At 36.9% G+C, this 17,065-nt stretch overlaps 1 protein-coding gene across 1 annotated transcript in view; it reads left to right on the top strand.

Moving 5' to 3' along the window:
- The window catches only part of LOC124777227 (leukocyte elastase inhibitor-like), a 76,192-nt gene extending 60,969 nt beyond the window's left edge, over nt 1-15,223 (top strand). The window contains exons 5-6 of the mRNA XM_047252552.1: nt 3,605-3,674; nt 14,809-15,223. Of these exons, the coding sequence (XP_047108508.1) occupies nt 3,605-3,650 (46 nt within the window). The 3' untranslated portion in view covers nt 3,651-3,674; nt 14,809-15,223. The remainder of the gene's footprint in view (nt 1-3,604; nt 3,675-14,808) is intronic.
- The last annotated feature ends 1,842 nt before the right edge of the window (nt 15,224-17,065 follow it).

Raw genomic sequence — 17,065 nt, forward strand, 5'->3', positions numbered from 1 at the left:
CTTTATCATACTAAACTCTTGTAAGACGATGAATTCTAAGGGCTGTGTATGGCCACATATACCCACATGAATGGTACACCTTCCTGTAGGTTTTACATAGTTCCCATTTGCCACCTTCATCAGAGAAGTTTTGTTGTCGACAAATACGGTTTTCTGCAACTGATGACAGTACTTCTCTTAAATGACTGAATATGATGCTCCAGAGTGCACAAGAGCTTGGGCTGGTTGGCCATCCATGAGGATATCAATGTAGTTTCCTATCATTTTTGTAGTGACTGATGACAGAGGATATTTCTCTTCAGTGGCCTCACCTCCAAGGAAGTTCGCAACCTTTAGTTTTCCAGGTTGTGGCAGCTAGGTGATTGGCTGCAGCTTCTAAATGGTGATGTAGACCTTGATCAGCATGTTGGGGAGCGTCCTCTCCAGTGGACAGCTTGCGATGATGGTGACCTACATTGTCCTGCACCCACACCTTCTCATTCGTCTTTGTCATCCCGGAGTTGGCATTGGTTAAGATTGGTCTGCTGTCTTATAGCATGGATGTCGTCACATATCCGCCACCTTTCTCAACAATAGTGCACCACATGTTCCGGTCATCCACAGTGGAAACATACTGGTTGGATATCCTGGGTCCTTCCAGACGTCAGCCTTATTTGGTGCCCAAACAGGTACTTCATGCGGCATTGTAGGAATCTAACTCCGCCAGGGTCTCAACTTTTTCACCATTTCAAAGGGAAATGAAGGACAAGAGATTGGGTTCAATGTCTGTTCCACTTCCTCCCTTATGACCTCTTGAAGCGTCTTGGTTTTTTGCTCGCTGTGCAATCCAAGTGCCTTCTGAACTTCCTCTCTCACTATCTGACGAAGAACACTTGTGAAATCAGACATCGATACTATGTTTGGAAGCCATTCAAAGTTCTAGCATCTAATTCTTTTTTGAGATGCATTGTCTCGATATACTGCCACCATTTTATGAAGTCGTCTGCTGTAGAAACCTCCTTCAGGAGTAGGGCTTGATACATGTCCTCAGCAACACCCTTCATTTATTTATTTATTTATTTAGTCCTTCAAATCCTACATGTATAGAATGTATACAAGGATATTGGACATGGTTAGGTCTTTACAAGATAAAATACAGTTTGTATTGCATTCCTAAGGACTAGATATTGAAGTAATTTAACAAATAATCTCATATACAACAAACATAAGAGGCAACATACAAAGTAAAATATTCATAATGCATCTTTATTTTTGCTGTATGTTTTCTAGGTACTCTGTCAGACTGTAAAAGCAATGATCAATTAAATATGCCTTTACTTTAGCCTTAAAACTACTGAAATTACTTTCTGATTTAATATGCTTAGGCAGATTATTGTAAATTTTTATCTCAATACGTAGAGTGCCTTTTTGGTGCAATGATGTTCCCCTCTGTTTCATGTGAAGGTGAGATATTTGCCTGGTATTGTATGCATGTATATCTTCCTTTTTTAAGAAGATATCTGGGTGTCTATCAATATATTATTTGATGAAAGCTGATGCTTCATAGATAAAAGTGCAAGGAAGAGGAAGAACTGACAGTTTTTTGAATATGGGTCTGCATGATTTCGTATTGTTCACCCCTTCAATAATTCTTAATATCCTCTTTTGCATCCTGAAAAGTTTAATATTGGTTGTTGCATTGCCGCAGAGGATTATGCCATTTTTAATTTCAGAATGCACATAGGATTAGTATACATTCAACAGGCTGGCTTTGCTGCAACAAGTTTTTAAGATCCTTATCATGTAGCAGGTTTTGCTTAGTTTTCTTTGCAAATATTCAATGTGTACCTCCCATTTTGTGTTGTTCTGGAGCCAGAGTCCCAGAAATTTTGTGCTGTCAACACTTTCAAGAACTCTGTCCCTTAGTTCTATTTGCATGTTTGGGTGGTGTCTTCCATTTAGATTATAGGAGCTCAGTGCTTCTGTCTTTTCTTTGTTTATAATTAACTTGTTACAGCTGAACCACTGTTCTACACTCTTCATTATTTGGATAGCAGAGTCTTTTAGTTCTTCTTCTGTTTTACCACTAATAAGGAAGCTTGTATCATCTGCAAATTGGAGGGTAGTTTGGCACTACTTGTTGTACCTAAGATCACTGACATAGAGGAGAAACAGAATGGGTCCGTTTACTGATCCTTGAGGGACACCACATTTCACATTTTAACATCCTGAATAGTAGTAGCTGATTTGTTATGGTTAGTATATTGCACTTCAACCACGTTTTGCGACCACATAGGTATGTCCTGAGCCACTCATTGGATATACCTCTAATTCCTAATAGGTCAAGCTTCTGCAGTAGGGCATTATGGTCAATGACGTCAAAAGCTTTGGATAAATCAAAACATATGCCCATCACAAACTCACTTGCATCCAGGTTAGTATAGTATATGTGCAACCTCATCTTCCTCCTTCATTCTAGGATCCACTATTTTACACAGCTCCAAGACGTCTTGAATATATGATGCTGTAGTTTCTCCTGGATGCTGTGCCCTGCACTTTAATTTATCTTCAGCTTTGCACTTCTGTCATTGTGTGTTGCTGAAATACTTACGCTTTTCTGCCTGGAATACTTCCCAGCTTGTGAACTTCTCCTCATTGTTCTCATACCATTGCTTGGCAGTGGCCTCCAAGTAGAAAAATATGTTAGCCAAACACACGGTGTCATCCCATTGGTTAAATTTGGCTATACACTCATATACTTTCAGCCAATTGTTTGGATCTTGGCCATCATCACCATAGAACCTGGAAGTATGTCTTGTGCGGTGGCACACAGTTGCTGTCATCATAACATCCTCTTCTTCTTATGTATCCGATAGATTGTGATCTGTTGAATATGGCTGGAACTTGGGTTTCTCACCACATAAACTGCGGCTCTGTTGTGGCCTGATGGGAGCCACTGTGTTGTCAATAATGTATGCTATCAGAAGTTCCGATACCCAGCATTTCCGCCAGAATAATGTCACATAGAAGAAAGCTTAATTAGATGAATGATGAGCACTAACTTCACTTAACGAAGGTTTATTCAGCATTCACACATACAAGAGCGCAGAGTGAACTGCCTCCGGCCAGAACACATACAGTACAGAACATTCCAGTACAATGATTCTTGGCATTTGTGGATACTTCTTGAATGTACTGGAACCAAATATAGAAATTAAAATTTTGCAGTCCGCATAAGTTTTGAACTCACAACCCTCCATGCAACAGTTTAGCATCATAACCACTACATCATGGTGCTACTCAGCTTCTGCTGTGATAATATTACTGACCTTTTTAACATCCCTGATTTTCTTCCTATTTTTCTTGATAGTTATGTCCCCACTGTTTTTCATGTCTACACCTTCCCTCCTTTTTTTTATGCCTGACCGTATGGTCTTTGTGGAATTATTAGAAGGTATATTTCCTTACAATATGGCTGCTTGCTTTAAATATGATTGATGTAGTCCTAGAATGCAATTAAAGATATAAAAGCTCTAGGGTGCTCAAGCACTTGCCATTTATAGTACTGACCTAACTTATCCATAAATTCTTTAATGTTGACAGACTCCAACTTTTGCTTTTGCAGCAATCCAGAAGGTCTGGGCCCTACCAGTAGCTGTCAGCATCTGTGACATGGGTCCCTGTAAGATCATGAGGTAAGCATTTGGAGTACTGATTCAACCACTATCAGATGCTGGAAATGAAATAAGAGATGAATGGGATTGGGGATAATAGCATGAGTTACAATACAAGATCCATAACAAGTTTTTTTAAAACTGCAGACGCTAGTGCACTGTCTGTCTCTGTAAAACCTCAAATTCTTACTGGTGTTGTAATTGACACAGGTTGGTATAGCTCTTCCATGTAAAATTCAGTTAGGCAAAAATAACAATAGTTTTATGTTCAAAATTATCATCATCAATTTTTTGTAAACTCTGAGTACTAAGAGTGCCAATTCGAGACTGGATACTGATATTTTATTCATTATAGGAAAGATTATGACAGTCTATGGATAATCTAAAAGTAGGAACTGAAGGAAGAGAATGAATACAATCTGAACAACTCATTTAAAAAACAGGTTTCTGTTCGCTGGAAAGTTAAAGTACAGTATGAAGTCATTTAAGACAGTTGTAGTTTAAATGACACAGTAAATTACTAGTCCCAACATAATGATCTCGACAGAGTTGTCATGTGTAAGGCAACTGCAGACAATCTTTGCAATGGCACTGCAGATAAATTTTGATGCTACCAGCCTGCAAGATGTGATTTCTTTTGGTGGGACATACACCTGTTGACAAGGAAATATTGCCAGCGGTGAAGAGCACTTGGCATAGTCAGTCTTCACCATAGTCAATGTCTTGCATCACATTGAAGGAAAAGATTCATCAGAGTTTTCTTGTAAATTTCATGCAAGCTGAAAGTTGTTTTCTGCAGAAAATGGTTTTTCAAGTTCATGAATGTGTTTACAAATGCAGTGTATGTAAAAGTGTTATTACTTACACTGATAAATATTTGTTCTGCTCAATATTCCATTCATTAGTTATGGAAAAATATTTCAATGACAGGAAAGATATGAGAAGGATTTACTCCAGAAAATTTTATTCAGAAAATTCAGTTACAAAATCAGTTTTGTATCTTTTTCTACTTCTTCTTCCCTCTTTCTTCCTAGGCTAAAGGCTATTTCTTGTAGTATCCCATTGTCTACCGTGAGGTTGTCACACCATATTTTGCTTTGGACACCCAATATTTCTTTTACCAGTTGGTAATTTACTTCTTATGATTTTCACAAACTTCTGTCCGTACATCCTGTCTATGTGTTCATTTCATTCATGCTTTCTCTTATGTACCCACTCATTAATGGAGTCCACTTTACATCTTTTTCCAATGCCTTCGCTTCTCTCTCTATCTTTCAGTGTCTACCATGTAATCCTTTGCAGAATTTTCATTTCCATGGTTCCTAAACACCTTCTTGTTTATGATGTTTCTGGCCTTGTGTCAGCTATGTATGTCATAGTAATTGGTCTCGCTATTGTTTCGTATATTCTTGCTTTTTTGCCTCTTTTCCTATGTGCTTGTTTTTCCAAACAGTATCATTTATACAGCCTGACACTTTATTTGCTTTTATTACTTGTTCTCTAATTTCCTTTGTGATATTTCCACTGCTGGATAACTCAATACCAAGATACTTAGATGTCATTACCTGTTGAATATATTTTCCATCCTATTCCAATTTTCATGTAATTGGTTTTACAGATGTCGTCATACATTTGATTTTTTGAGTGGATATAACTGTATTTAGGTTCTTGGCTGCCATTTTAAATACAAAGGGCTATTCAAAAAGTAGGGACAGATTTCAGACCTATATTACTTCCAAACTACAAAAGATAGAAACACAATGCGAACATTTCTGGAAAGAGACAAGTTCAAATTTTTATGGGTTGGGTAGGGTTGTTTGGGGGAAGAGACCAAACAGTGAGGTCATTGGTCTCATCAGAGTATGGAAGGATGGCGAAGGAAGTCGGCTGTGCCCTTTCAAAGAAACCATCCCGGCATTTGCATGGAGTGATTCAGGGAAATCATGGAAAACCTAAATCAGGGTGGCCGGACACGAAATTTTTATGCATTCAATGTGAGCACCATGTGTTACATGACAAATATCAAAATGATGGCGCATTTCCTGCCACACACGAAGCAGCTGGTCTCTCATTATCCAATTCACAGCTTCAACAATGTGATGTCACAGACGTTTGAGTGTGTCAGGCATAGGGAGGATAGAAACATGGTCTTTTATGGAACTCCACAGATAAAAGTCACAAGGAGTGAGGTCTGGAGACCTGGTAGGCCACCGGGAATGAGTTCATCTTCTGCTTCTCCTCTTCCAATCCAGCATACTGGAAATGAGCCACCATTTTGATATTGTTGTGTAACACATGCTGCTCACATTGAATGCATAAAAATTTGAAATGTTGTCTTTCCAGGGACATTGGAATTGTGTTACTGTCTTTTGTAGCAATAAAAGTTTGAAATCTGTTCCTTACTTTTGAATATCCCTGTACATGTAAAAGTTTCTGCAGGTTATCTTCACTGTTTGCCAGCAAACTGCATCATCAGCATAACAAATGATTTTTATTTCTTTGCCTCAATTTTATAACCACTACCAGCCAATACCTTCTTTATCAGCACGTCATGACTGTGTTAAAAAGCAGTGGGCCCAAAGAGCCACCTTGGCTAGTACCACTACTAACTGCTAAGCAAGTAGCTAACCTGGAACCAAATTTTCCTGGATGTGGTTGTGGGAATAAATATCTTCATTTGTTTTTATTGAGTTGGAAGGAATCTACTGATTGTAGAGCAAATTAACCGCATCTGTTAACCGAATCCCATCAAAAGCCTTTTGTAAATCAATCAGACAAAGATAAGCTGGGCTGTTGTATTCAATGGACTTCTCTACAACTTGTCTAAGAATGAAAACTGCCTCTGTGCTTGACCTACCACATTTAAAACCACACTGCTCCTCTGCAAGGGTTATAATGCTTTTTACTTTATTTCCTATCATTTTTATTAGGTGATTAAGAACTGAACTCAATAGTTTTATCTCTCTGTAGTTGCAAGGGTCTTTCATATCCCCTTATTTTGTGCATGAAAATTGTAGTGCTAGTTTTCCATTTGTTTGGAATGTTATTCTAACACTCCTGAAAACAACTGCCAATATGATTCGGGCTCTAATCACCTGACAAAGCTTGTGATCCCTTGCCCATGACTGTCAACAAGAAGGTTGTGATTCTTGTTACAGCCATGGGCAATGGATCACTTCTTGCGTAAATGAAGTGGCAGCAGCAGTGAAAGCAACAGGTTAAGCCTGAGGCACCCCTGTCTCAAGTAACAAAGTAAGTTCATTCGGATGATAACAGTAAGTTGTTATCAAAGGATCATGTTGTATTATTTGGTGGCTCATATGACATGTACCAGAATGAAACTTCAGTAGACTGCCAAAAACTAAAGGAGTGCTTGAGTTATCTGGGATGCCCAAAGGGTATATATATGTGAACATTCTGCACTGATATGATTTACTGCCCTGGTCATGTGTGAACAAAGATAGCAGCACTGCAAATTAACAACTCTCAAAATATGCAGCCAGTTTACAAATGTGAATGTTCTGGACATTGATAATACTGGCCATAGACATACATCAATTTAAATTACATTCCTATTGCTTTTAGTTTGGGAGCTACAACCCTTGAAAGTTTCATGTGCAGATACCACATGCTGCACATAATATGTGGCTGTGTGGTGGGTGATGGATGTTCTGGTGGTGGGAAGCTGATTTAAATGAGATGTTCAAATGTGTGTCCATGTTACTGAATGCACAATGCAATGCACTTTCTATCATGCTGAATCCACATATAGACTCTCGTGTGTAGATACATATGTTCAAAGAGATCACCCAAACTGTCGACTATAAATGCGCGGCCGGCCGCGGTGGTCTAGCGGTTCTGGCACTGCAGTCCGGAACCGCGGGACTGCTACGGTCGCAGGTTCGAATCCTGCCTCGGGCATGGGTGTGTGTGATGACCTTAGGTTAGTTAGGTTTAAGTAGTTCTAAGTTCTAGAGGACTTATGACCTAAGATGTTGAGTCCCATAGTGCTCAGAGCCATTTGAACCATAAATGCGCGATATAACTCACCTGTCAGTGTACCTGGGACATAGTGTGGACCAATGATTTCATCCCCAAGGATTCCACACCATACATTAATAGACCACCTACTTTGATGGTCGAGAGGTAGTACCCACCGAGGATTGTCTGCGTCCCAGCAGTGCATGTTATGGTGATTCATTGCACCATAATTTGTGAACGTGGACTCATCAGAGAACATAACACCTTGTAAAGACTCCAGCATGAAATTATGCATGGCTCATTCACAGAATGTAACTCTCACACAGAAATCGTTCCCATGCAGCTCCTGGGTCAGTGACAGGCGGTACGGGTGAAACCTGTGGCCATGTACTATACGCCACACAGATGTGAGACAGACACCAGCGACTGCAGCAATGGCTCGTAAGCTGACGTGAGGATCGTGGTGTACTGCAGCTAAAACAAACACCTCTGTGTCCTTACTTCTTGCAGTTCTTCATCTGTTAATGTGGTGCATTACCAAGCTGCCAGTTTCCCGAAGTTGTTGTTTACCACGTAAGAACGTAATGGCTGCCGGAACTCTTCGTCTAGGATATCTCGCTGTGTACACCATGGCTGCTTCAGTGGCATCGTGTCGGCACTAGCCAAGTATCAGCAACATGTTAACGTACTCGATGTTCGTGTAAGCCATCTTCATCTGATGTCAGTAACTGTGGTATATTGAGCCCCCATTTGTTTGTGTGGCTCGAACTGTCAGGTATACGGCTGAGTGCGGCAACTGTTGGCAGTCTAAAAGCGCATCGAGGAAGCTTCTCACTCCGTGACACCAGCGATGTTACAACTTGGCTGCACCACATTTAGAAGTCACATTGCGTTATGCACAGCATGTGAGGTATTTGCCCCTGAAACTTTGAAGGGTTGTAGCTCCCAAACTAAAAGTGGTAGGAATGTAATTTAATTTGATGTATACACATCTGGTGTTACTGATTCCAGTGCATGGTACAAACAACTATTGTTTCATTTTAAAAATTGTGTCTTTATGCTGTAACTCTTCGCATAATAACACAATAAACTATGTTATAGCTCCGCAGACAGTGTAACGTTTCTTATAGTGACCTACCACAATAAATATTTCCGTTGCCTATTACTTAGTAACTTACAGAGGCAAACACATTTAGTGAAACACCCTGTATGTAATCAGGAAGGCCAAACAGCTGTGTTAGTCAGAAAAAATTAGCAAGTCAAACAGTTAACTGAAAATCATGTGGAACATCATCAAAAATGAGACAAACAGGAACATAAAATCTGAAAAAACAGGGCTCCACAGTCCTCTGGTAGTGGTTCAGACAAGAAGAATCAAAAAGTTGCAACCTCTGATGTTAATCTTTTTTTCTCACTGTAACTGAAAGAACATGGAACCATAATAAACAATTTCCCACAAAGACTATAGAGCTGCTAAATCACATGCAAATCAATCCAAATGTAGCACTTCATTTCAAAAGTACAGTTCCTTAAGAAGTTGAAAAAATCATAAAATTGCTTGAAAGCTCTGGATCTTCTGGACATGATGGAATATCAAATAGGATTTTAAAATCATTTGCAGACTTAATCAGTTACAAATTATGCTAGTATGTAACCAGTCAATGAAAACGGAGACATTTCTGGGTAAATTGAGACAAGCGATTGTGATGCCCATCCACAAAAGTGGGGCAAGGAATGTACTATCCAATTATTGGCCCATCTCTTTGCTGCCGGTGTTCTCAAAGGTGTTTGAGAGAGTAGTTTATGATAGGATTTATGGCCATATGACACAAAATAGCTTACTGACATCTACACAGTTTCACTTATGTAAGGGATTCTCCACAGAGAGAGCTATATTTAGCCTAACAGATGAAAATCTAGGTGAATTAAATTTCAGAAGGTGTCCCATAGGGATCTTTTGTGATCTTGCCAAGGCTTTCAACTGTGTAGATAATAACACATTACTAAAAATGTTTCCACATTATGGCATCAAAGACAAACCTTTGACATGGCTAGAATCTTATCTACACAATAGGAAGCAAAGAGTTATCTTTTTGGAGGCAGGCATAACAATAAACTCAGACTGGGTGTAATATGACATGGTGTAAATGTTTTTTTGTGGTGAAGTTTGGGATATGTATCCTTGCGTAATACAAGAAAAACAGAATACCATATCATATTATGTACATCCTCCATCAAATAAATAATATGTATCTTGTATAATCCAGGGTGCTGCTCCTTAATGCTGCCGTAGGTTCATCTTGATGTTACTGCATCACCACATGGGAATCATGCAATAGTTAAAAAAATTTCCAGTATTTCTTCTTCATGAAGAGTTTTATATTGACTTAACACTATCTCATGACTGATGCAAGATTGACTTCAGACTGACCTCTGGCGGTGTACAAATTGCCTCTATTTATATGATTTTAAGCAATTACTGTCATTGTTACTTATTAAACTTTTAGAATTATACAATTAAAGTTTTTATGTACATCCTCCCAAATTACATAGAAATTTATATGAAGTAAAAGTGAATAATTTCATACATAGACAGGAAAGAATCTGTATCTATTAAGACCATAAATGACATTGTTAACTGAAAAGTGACTTTAGTCACTCAATGAATTTTAAATGCTTAAGTAAAAGAGCTGTAAAATAATGTATAAAAAATAACTGGCTGTATTAATATGTCTAAGATGTAATGCATTTTAACAAGAATTGTTACCTGTAAGGCTAAGATCTAAGGGTATTATATGTTTGTAACTGTACTTGATGTTTACAAAAACCATCATATTGATGACACCACGCAAAAAAATGTAAATAAAAATAAAAATGTTTAATTATTTCAACAATACATTTTGTTAATTTGCATAGTTCATTTTACATACTTAAAGAATGATCACCCTATCATTTTCAGGCGAACAGAGAGATTAGTTTTATTGAATAAAAGGCCTAGATTCAATTAATTAAATTTTGTGCAACTAAAATTTTACATTTCTATATAGTCATAATTACAGTTTTGTTAACTAACAACAATTAGAACATGAGCATATTTGGCTTTGACTGAAAAATTATCATGTCATATTTCTATTAGGGATACAAGCAATTTTATAGCTTGAAAACATAAAAACAGCTGTCTTGTGATGACTAGAAATATCAGAATTTTAATGGTTAATTACTCCAAAATTACAATAGCAAAATTATTCCTACCATGTGCCTGAAGTTTGTATAATGTACAAATTGTGATGGTACTTTAGCTTTTAATCCAACATGTTTCCTTTATTCTGAATACTGGTGAAGCCCAATGTAAACAATGTCAAAACTATAGCTTAAATTAGTGCAAATCACTAATTTGCTGCAAAAAACAAAAATCTTCAGTGTATTTGGATCCAGATAACCAGAAAAGACAAAACCAAAGCAGCAGTTTAAATTGGTGTAAATTATTGATATTACACATATGCTCTCTTTGGGGGAGTAGGGATAACAGTGGAAGAGGATACAGGATCCCAAAAAGGTTGTGGTATTGCTTGGGGAAATGTAAAATATGGTGTTCAGGGCTTGATCCTTGGACGACTGATTTTCCTGATCTACATTAATGACCTACAAATTACAATGAATGATAGAGCAAAAATAGTTATGTTTGCAGATGATGCGAGTATTCTGATCAAGGGTCCCAACTGTTCAATGTGTGATACAGAGCTGACAGTCACAAACCAAGTACACAAATGGTTTACAGCAAATACCATAACCCTAAATTTTTCAAAAACTAACATTATATAGTTTCAGACAGTAAATAACTTCATGTTTCTGAAAAGGAGACCAACAACCAAAGAAACCACACACGCAAAATTCCTAGGCATCCAGATCGAGATAGACAGCCAGCTAAAATAGAGGGAATAAATTGAGTAACTGGTCAAAAAAACTTAGCAGAGCATCCCTAAGAACTATTTCTCACCTTGTTGATAGAGAAATATTGCTTTTGTCATACCTTGCATATTTCCATTCTATAGTCTCCAATGGTATTATATTCTGGAAAAATGCTACAGGAGTTGGAAAAGTCTTCAAATTACAACAATGAGGTGTGAGGTTAATATGCGGCGTCTCTAACACAACATCCTGCAGAGGTCTCTTTAAGACTCTCAGGACATTTATTGTTACAAATCAATATATATACTTACTAATGATGACTGTAGCCAGCAATAAGGAATTATTCCATAAAAACTGTGACATTCACAAGCATAAGACAGGACAGGGGAAAAATTCCAGTGAGACTCTGCAAGTCTCACAGAAGTCCATAGAGAGTAACTGAATTAGGAATAAAAGTACACAACAAGCTTTCCATCAATATAAAAGGAAATTAATAACATATAGGTATTCAAAAGGAAACTAAAAACATTCCCAAGAGAACAAACCTTTTATAAAATGGATGAATTTCTAGAGTAATAAGGCACCCTGTTGAGTAAAAATAAAGGAAACCACTTAGGAAAAAAACCAACCTTAAAATGAAATCTTTACTTATGTTATGAAGATGAAATTGTGCATTCCTAACATAAATTATAATGATAAAATGTAACTTTATTTATGTCATAGGTTAAAATGTGTACTACAGTTTATTCTATACTATTAGGTATGCACTTGAACTTACTTATGTAATGAGTATCAAAACTTTTTATTTTAATTTAAATCATAATAACAAAATGTAAATTTATTAATTTATTTGTGGCATTGGGATAAAAATTTGTACTTCAATTGATTCTGCTATTTTAAGCATTCACTTAAACTAATGCCAGTAAAATGCAGATGGCAATATTGTCCCCAACAAATTGTTAATAGGAAATAAGTAATTGTATGATATATAAAATTCTCACGTTATTTTGTATTATTTTACTTCACTTGTCCAACATTACTAGTACACTCTTTGTACAATATGTGATGAACAGGACCAAATAAAAAAATCAGATTAAGTGAAATCAATTTTTAACCAACTTGGTTAATTGTTCAATTACTGGATATCATCCATATTTCAGTAATTAATTGGGGATTCTGTCTTTCCTGGAGACTTCTCATTTTTTAATAAATTCACGGCTTCTTCTACCTCTGCATGTGAAACGGTCACATCGTCATTTACTTGTATACTGATCTCTGATATCTCTTCATGTTCTGTTGATTTTTTTACCTTTATGCATATCTGTTAAATATTTGACCCATCATTTTTCATTTATGTTGTTCATTTTCAAAACCGGTGTTTCTGTTTAAAACAATTCACTAGTGATTTTGTCTCTTTATGAGTTCTTTTGTAATCTTCATAAGACCCTTGTGTTTTGAGTGTTTTACATTTCAAATAGGCAAATCTCTGTTTCTACACATTTCTTTAACCTCTTTGCAAAACCATGGTAATCTGTTTGTTTTCCTCTCTTGCTCTAAAACACTTGTACCTGGTGTTTCTTGAGCTGCCACTTCAATACTTTCTTTACTTTTTCCCAAGCTTGATCTACATTATCCACTGCATTAATGGGTTTCTCTTTTATTTTTTATGATAATTGTCTCTGATATAAAATTTTTGTAGATTCATTCCGTAGTGACTCTGTATTATTATTTTCTTCTTTTAAAGTTGGTTATTTAGCAGTTTTGCTCCTTCCTGTATGCAATCTCACTTTTCCCATGAGTGGGTTGTGTTCACTCCCTAGTTTGGCAGAGTTTAAAGTCCTGACATCTAGCTCTGACTGAGGATGGATGTTACTGTTTGTAACAATGTAATCTGTTGTAGATTTATGACCTCTCATGTTCTGAAAAGTGTGTTTGTACTTCTCTGTGAGTTCACAGCAAGTATTATTTATTCTCAGTTCATGACTTGAGCATACATTGTTCATAAACTCACCATTATCATTTAGATAGTCTTCATTAAATCATTGTTTAACTCCAGGGATGTCACTATTTCCAATAGGAGCATTAAAATCCCCCATTATGACTGGAAGTTCATTTAAAGGTATCAGATTGATAACTTCTTGTAACTGCTCATAGAAAGTCTCTCTTTCCGTTCTAGATTTACAATGCACTGCGCTGTACAGGGAGATAATGTTCAGTTTGTGATGAGCACATTTCAGTTTTAGTACAACTATTCTCTCAAATACTTATTTGCAATTCTCAATAAGATCTTTGTGTTTTTTGTGAATAAGTATCCCTACTCCTGCTGTACCTCTTGTCTCCTTCTCAGCGCTGCTATAAATGAGTAGGTGCTGGTCATATTCCTTCTACCCTTTGCCTGTCTTTTTTTGTCTCTTGGAGAACACATATTGAGATTCCATAATGTTTTAGTTCTTCTGTAAGCTTGTAATCTTTGTTATTAAAGGATTTTATGTCCCATACTACAATTCACAGAATATGTTTTTTTCCATCTTTTAAACCTGTTCCTAGCATTGGTTGTCATATTTATAGTCAGTCCTTTCTGAGGCACAATACTGATACTCTGAGCAGTGAAATAACTTCTCTACTAGGTCACTGACCTGGCTGTCAGTGGGTTTGTTTTTGAGATTTTCATTTCCCTAGGCTGGCTTCTTTCACTACAGCTCAGGAGCCCAACCTATCCCACCAGTTATGGAGTTCTGATATCTCCTATCCTTTGGTACTTCTGCACCATTAATCCTGCAGGGCAGCAGAATGCACTTATGTTTTCTTCATGGTTTTCTTCCCTTATCCTTTGGTGATTCAAAACCCTGTTCTGTAATGCAGCAGCTTTGAAGAGCTGAGTTTAGGATGGAAAACAAAATACTTCCTCAGGTGTCAAAACCTAATACTGTTGGGGTTGAAATAACAAGAGTTATCCAATAGAGGCTGACAGGAAAGGAAATAGAGAGAATTTGACACCAGTAAGTGGAATTAAAGTCAGGCTCAGTTCAGGGCCCCAATATCACTAACCCATGTACTCTCAACTATTCCATGTCATGTTGTGTCCTATATAGACCACAGTGAAAGAACTCTAATATTGAATGTTTTCATACAATTCAAGTTAAGGTTTTGAATTTGGATCCCACCACTGTATTGTGTTACAACACTCCTCAATTTCCATGACACTATAGTAAATATGCTTTTTAATAAATTTCCCAGTATTTAATTGAAATACTTTTTATTGCAGCAATAGTCCTCACCAAGAGACTTTTGGTTAAGCACAAGAAAAACCTCTTGCAGCTGAGTTTGTAAACTGACTGCTGCAGCTCACTTAACTGCTATAATGCTGCTTTGACAATGGATGTAAATCTGCATTTTTATAATAACTGTCAATTTTGAAGACCTGTTGCTATGCTTCAACTGGTCATGTATCTCAGATGGTGATTGGCAGTTACAAATACTGAAAGAAGAAGTCAAGACAGTCTTTTGAATGTAATGATGAACTTTGCAAATCAAACTGATACAGAATGTGTATTACAAATACTGGTATAAGACTGCACTACAAAAACACATGCAAGACAGAGCAAACTGAGAGCCAAATTGCTTTTGCCTTGTCACTTGAATACAATACCAGTAATGGTTTACATAATATACCATTATTACAAAACATCTTTTTCCTCAAATTACAGTTAAACTTTATATGTTTTATTGTCAGTTCTGTGTGGCATAAATTGCAAAATTGTATAAAGAGTTTCTTCAGGTAATAATATTACAAACTGTACAAATAATCTTTGACAAATTATCCTTGACAGTAATATTGTTAACTAATATTTGAATTGTTACTAATATGAGTTGTGTTTTACTGGACATGTGACTTTTGCTGTATAAGATTATCACAGTCAAAAACCAAGAATGTTGAAATGTTGACAATAATTAGGTTATTTTAAAAACAACTAATTACATAATTAAATGAGCTGTGTGACACCTAACCTACTTAAATATGAAATATAAGTGGATTAAAGTTGATACTGTTACAGATTCACAGATAAACAAAGTTCACACCTAGCAAGTGCTGTTCATGACATTGGTTTCATAATTTATGGTTGATGTTGTACATAATATTGGTATTGAAATTTAGGGTTCATTTGGTATCATGTGGTTCTGGATCCATCACCCACTCAGTCACATTTTAAGTTTCACAGTAACGTTTTCTGCAATTTTTATTGATGGTGTGCTCAGACAATGTCATTTGCTTTAGTGGTTGTCAACTACTAATTCTTCACTTATGTTATACTTGAAGTGTTTGGTAACAAGAAAAGTGGCAAATTTGTAAGAAAGGATACCACCATTTTTACATGAATTTTTAGTTTTATTGTGAATAAAATTGACTGAAGTTCTTGTTTTCATAATAAAAATCTCAAAAAAAGTGAAAGAAATTTTGTTATCTATATTAAGTACAAGCACATGTGACTTGTTATAGTTCTGTCTGTTTCATTTGGTTCATTTTTGATTCCTGTCTTCACATGTCTGTGATCCACTGTTGATCTTTTATTCATTACTCTGACAACTAACTAACTAACTCACTGTTGATCTTTTATTCATTACTCTGACAACTAACTAACTAACTAACTACACATCAAAGAAACTAGTGCAACACGACTGTACAAGTAATAGTGCACACAGCGCATAATGAGCTAAAGGAGAAGTAATTTCGTATTTTTCAGAAAATGGCATCCAATGTATGTTTTACTAGTAAGAGTTCCCCCTCTCATCATAACACTATTCAAGAACTAAATGTGAGCTTTTCTCTTGTATCATTATTTTTATCATTTTCCCAACCTGTTGTGGTTTACTAGTCACCTGCATACCAGTTATTATATAATTTTAATGATAGATTACCTGCTTTGCTTTTGGACACTGACAAATACAATTGTAATTAACCTTTAACTGCTCACCTCAAACCTTTGTTCTATGTGGGCATGACAACCAACTCACTGTCTGTTTCCATGAATGGCCAATGACAAACTGTGGGCAAGAAACAGCTGGACCACCCAGTTGCTGAATACACTGCCCTACACAGTGTTTTTCACTTTGATGACTGCTTCACAGCCTATGCCACATGGATTCTTCCTACCAACGCCAGCTTTTCTGAATTGTGCAGGTGGAAACTCTCCCTGCAATATATCCTACATTCCCATAACCATCCTGGCCTCAACCTTCATTAGTCATTGTCCTTACCCACCTATCTCCTTTCTGTTCCCACACCACAGCCTTCTACTCCACAAGTACCAAGTACTAACCCAGTTTGTTTATCTCCCCCCCCCTTGCCGTCTAACCTCTCGACTGCACCTAGTTTTGTTACCCCACTCTCCCTCCACCTTGTCCTTACCATCTCTCACCCATACCCAGTGTTCTCCGTCCCCCTCCGCACCCAAGCCTCCTTCGTACCCCACCACCCAGATTGCTCGCAGTCTGATCCCAACAAATCTCTGCTATATGGTGGG

This window comes from Schistocerca piceifrons, chromosome 2 (assembly GCF_021461385.2).
Source record: "Schistocerca piceifrons isolate TAMUIC-IGC-003096 chromosome 2, iqSchPice1.1, whole genome shotgun sequence".
Classification (NCBI taxonomy): domain Eukaryota; kingdom Metazoa; phylum Arthropoda; class Insecta; order Orthoptera; family Acrididae; genus Schistocerca; species Schistocerca piceifrons.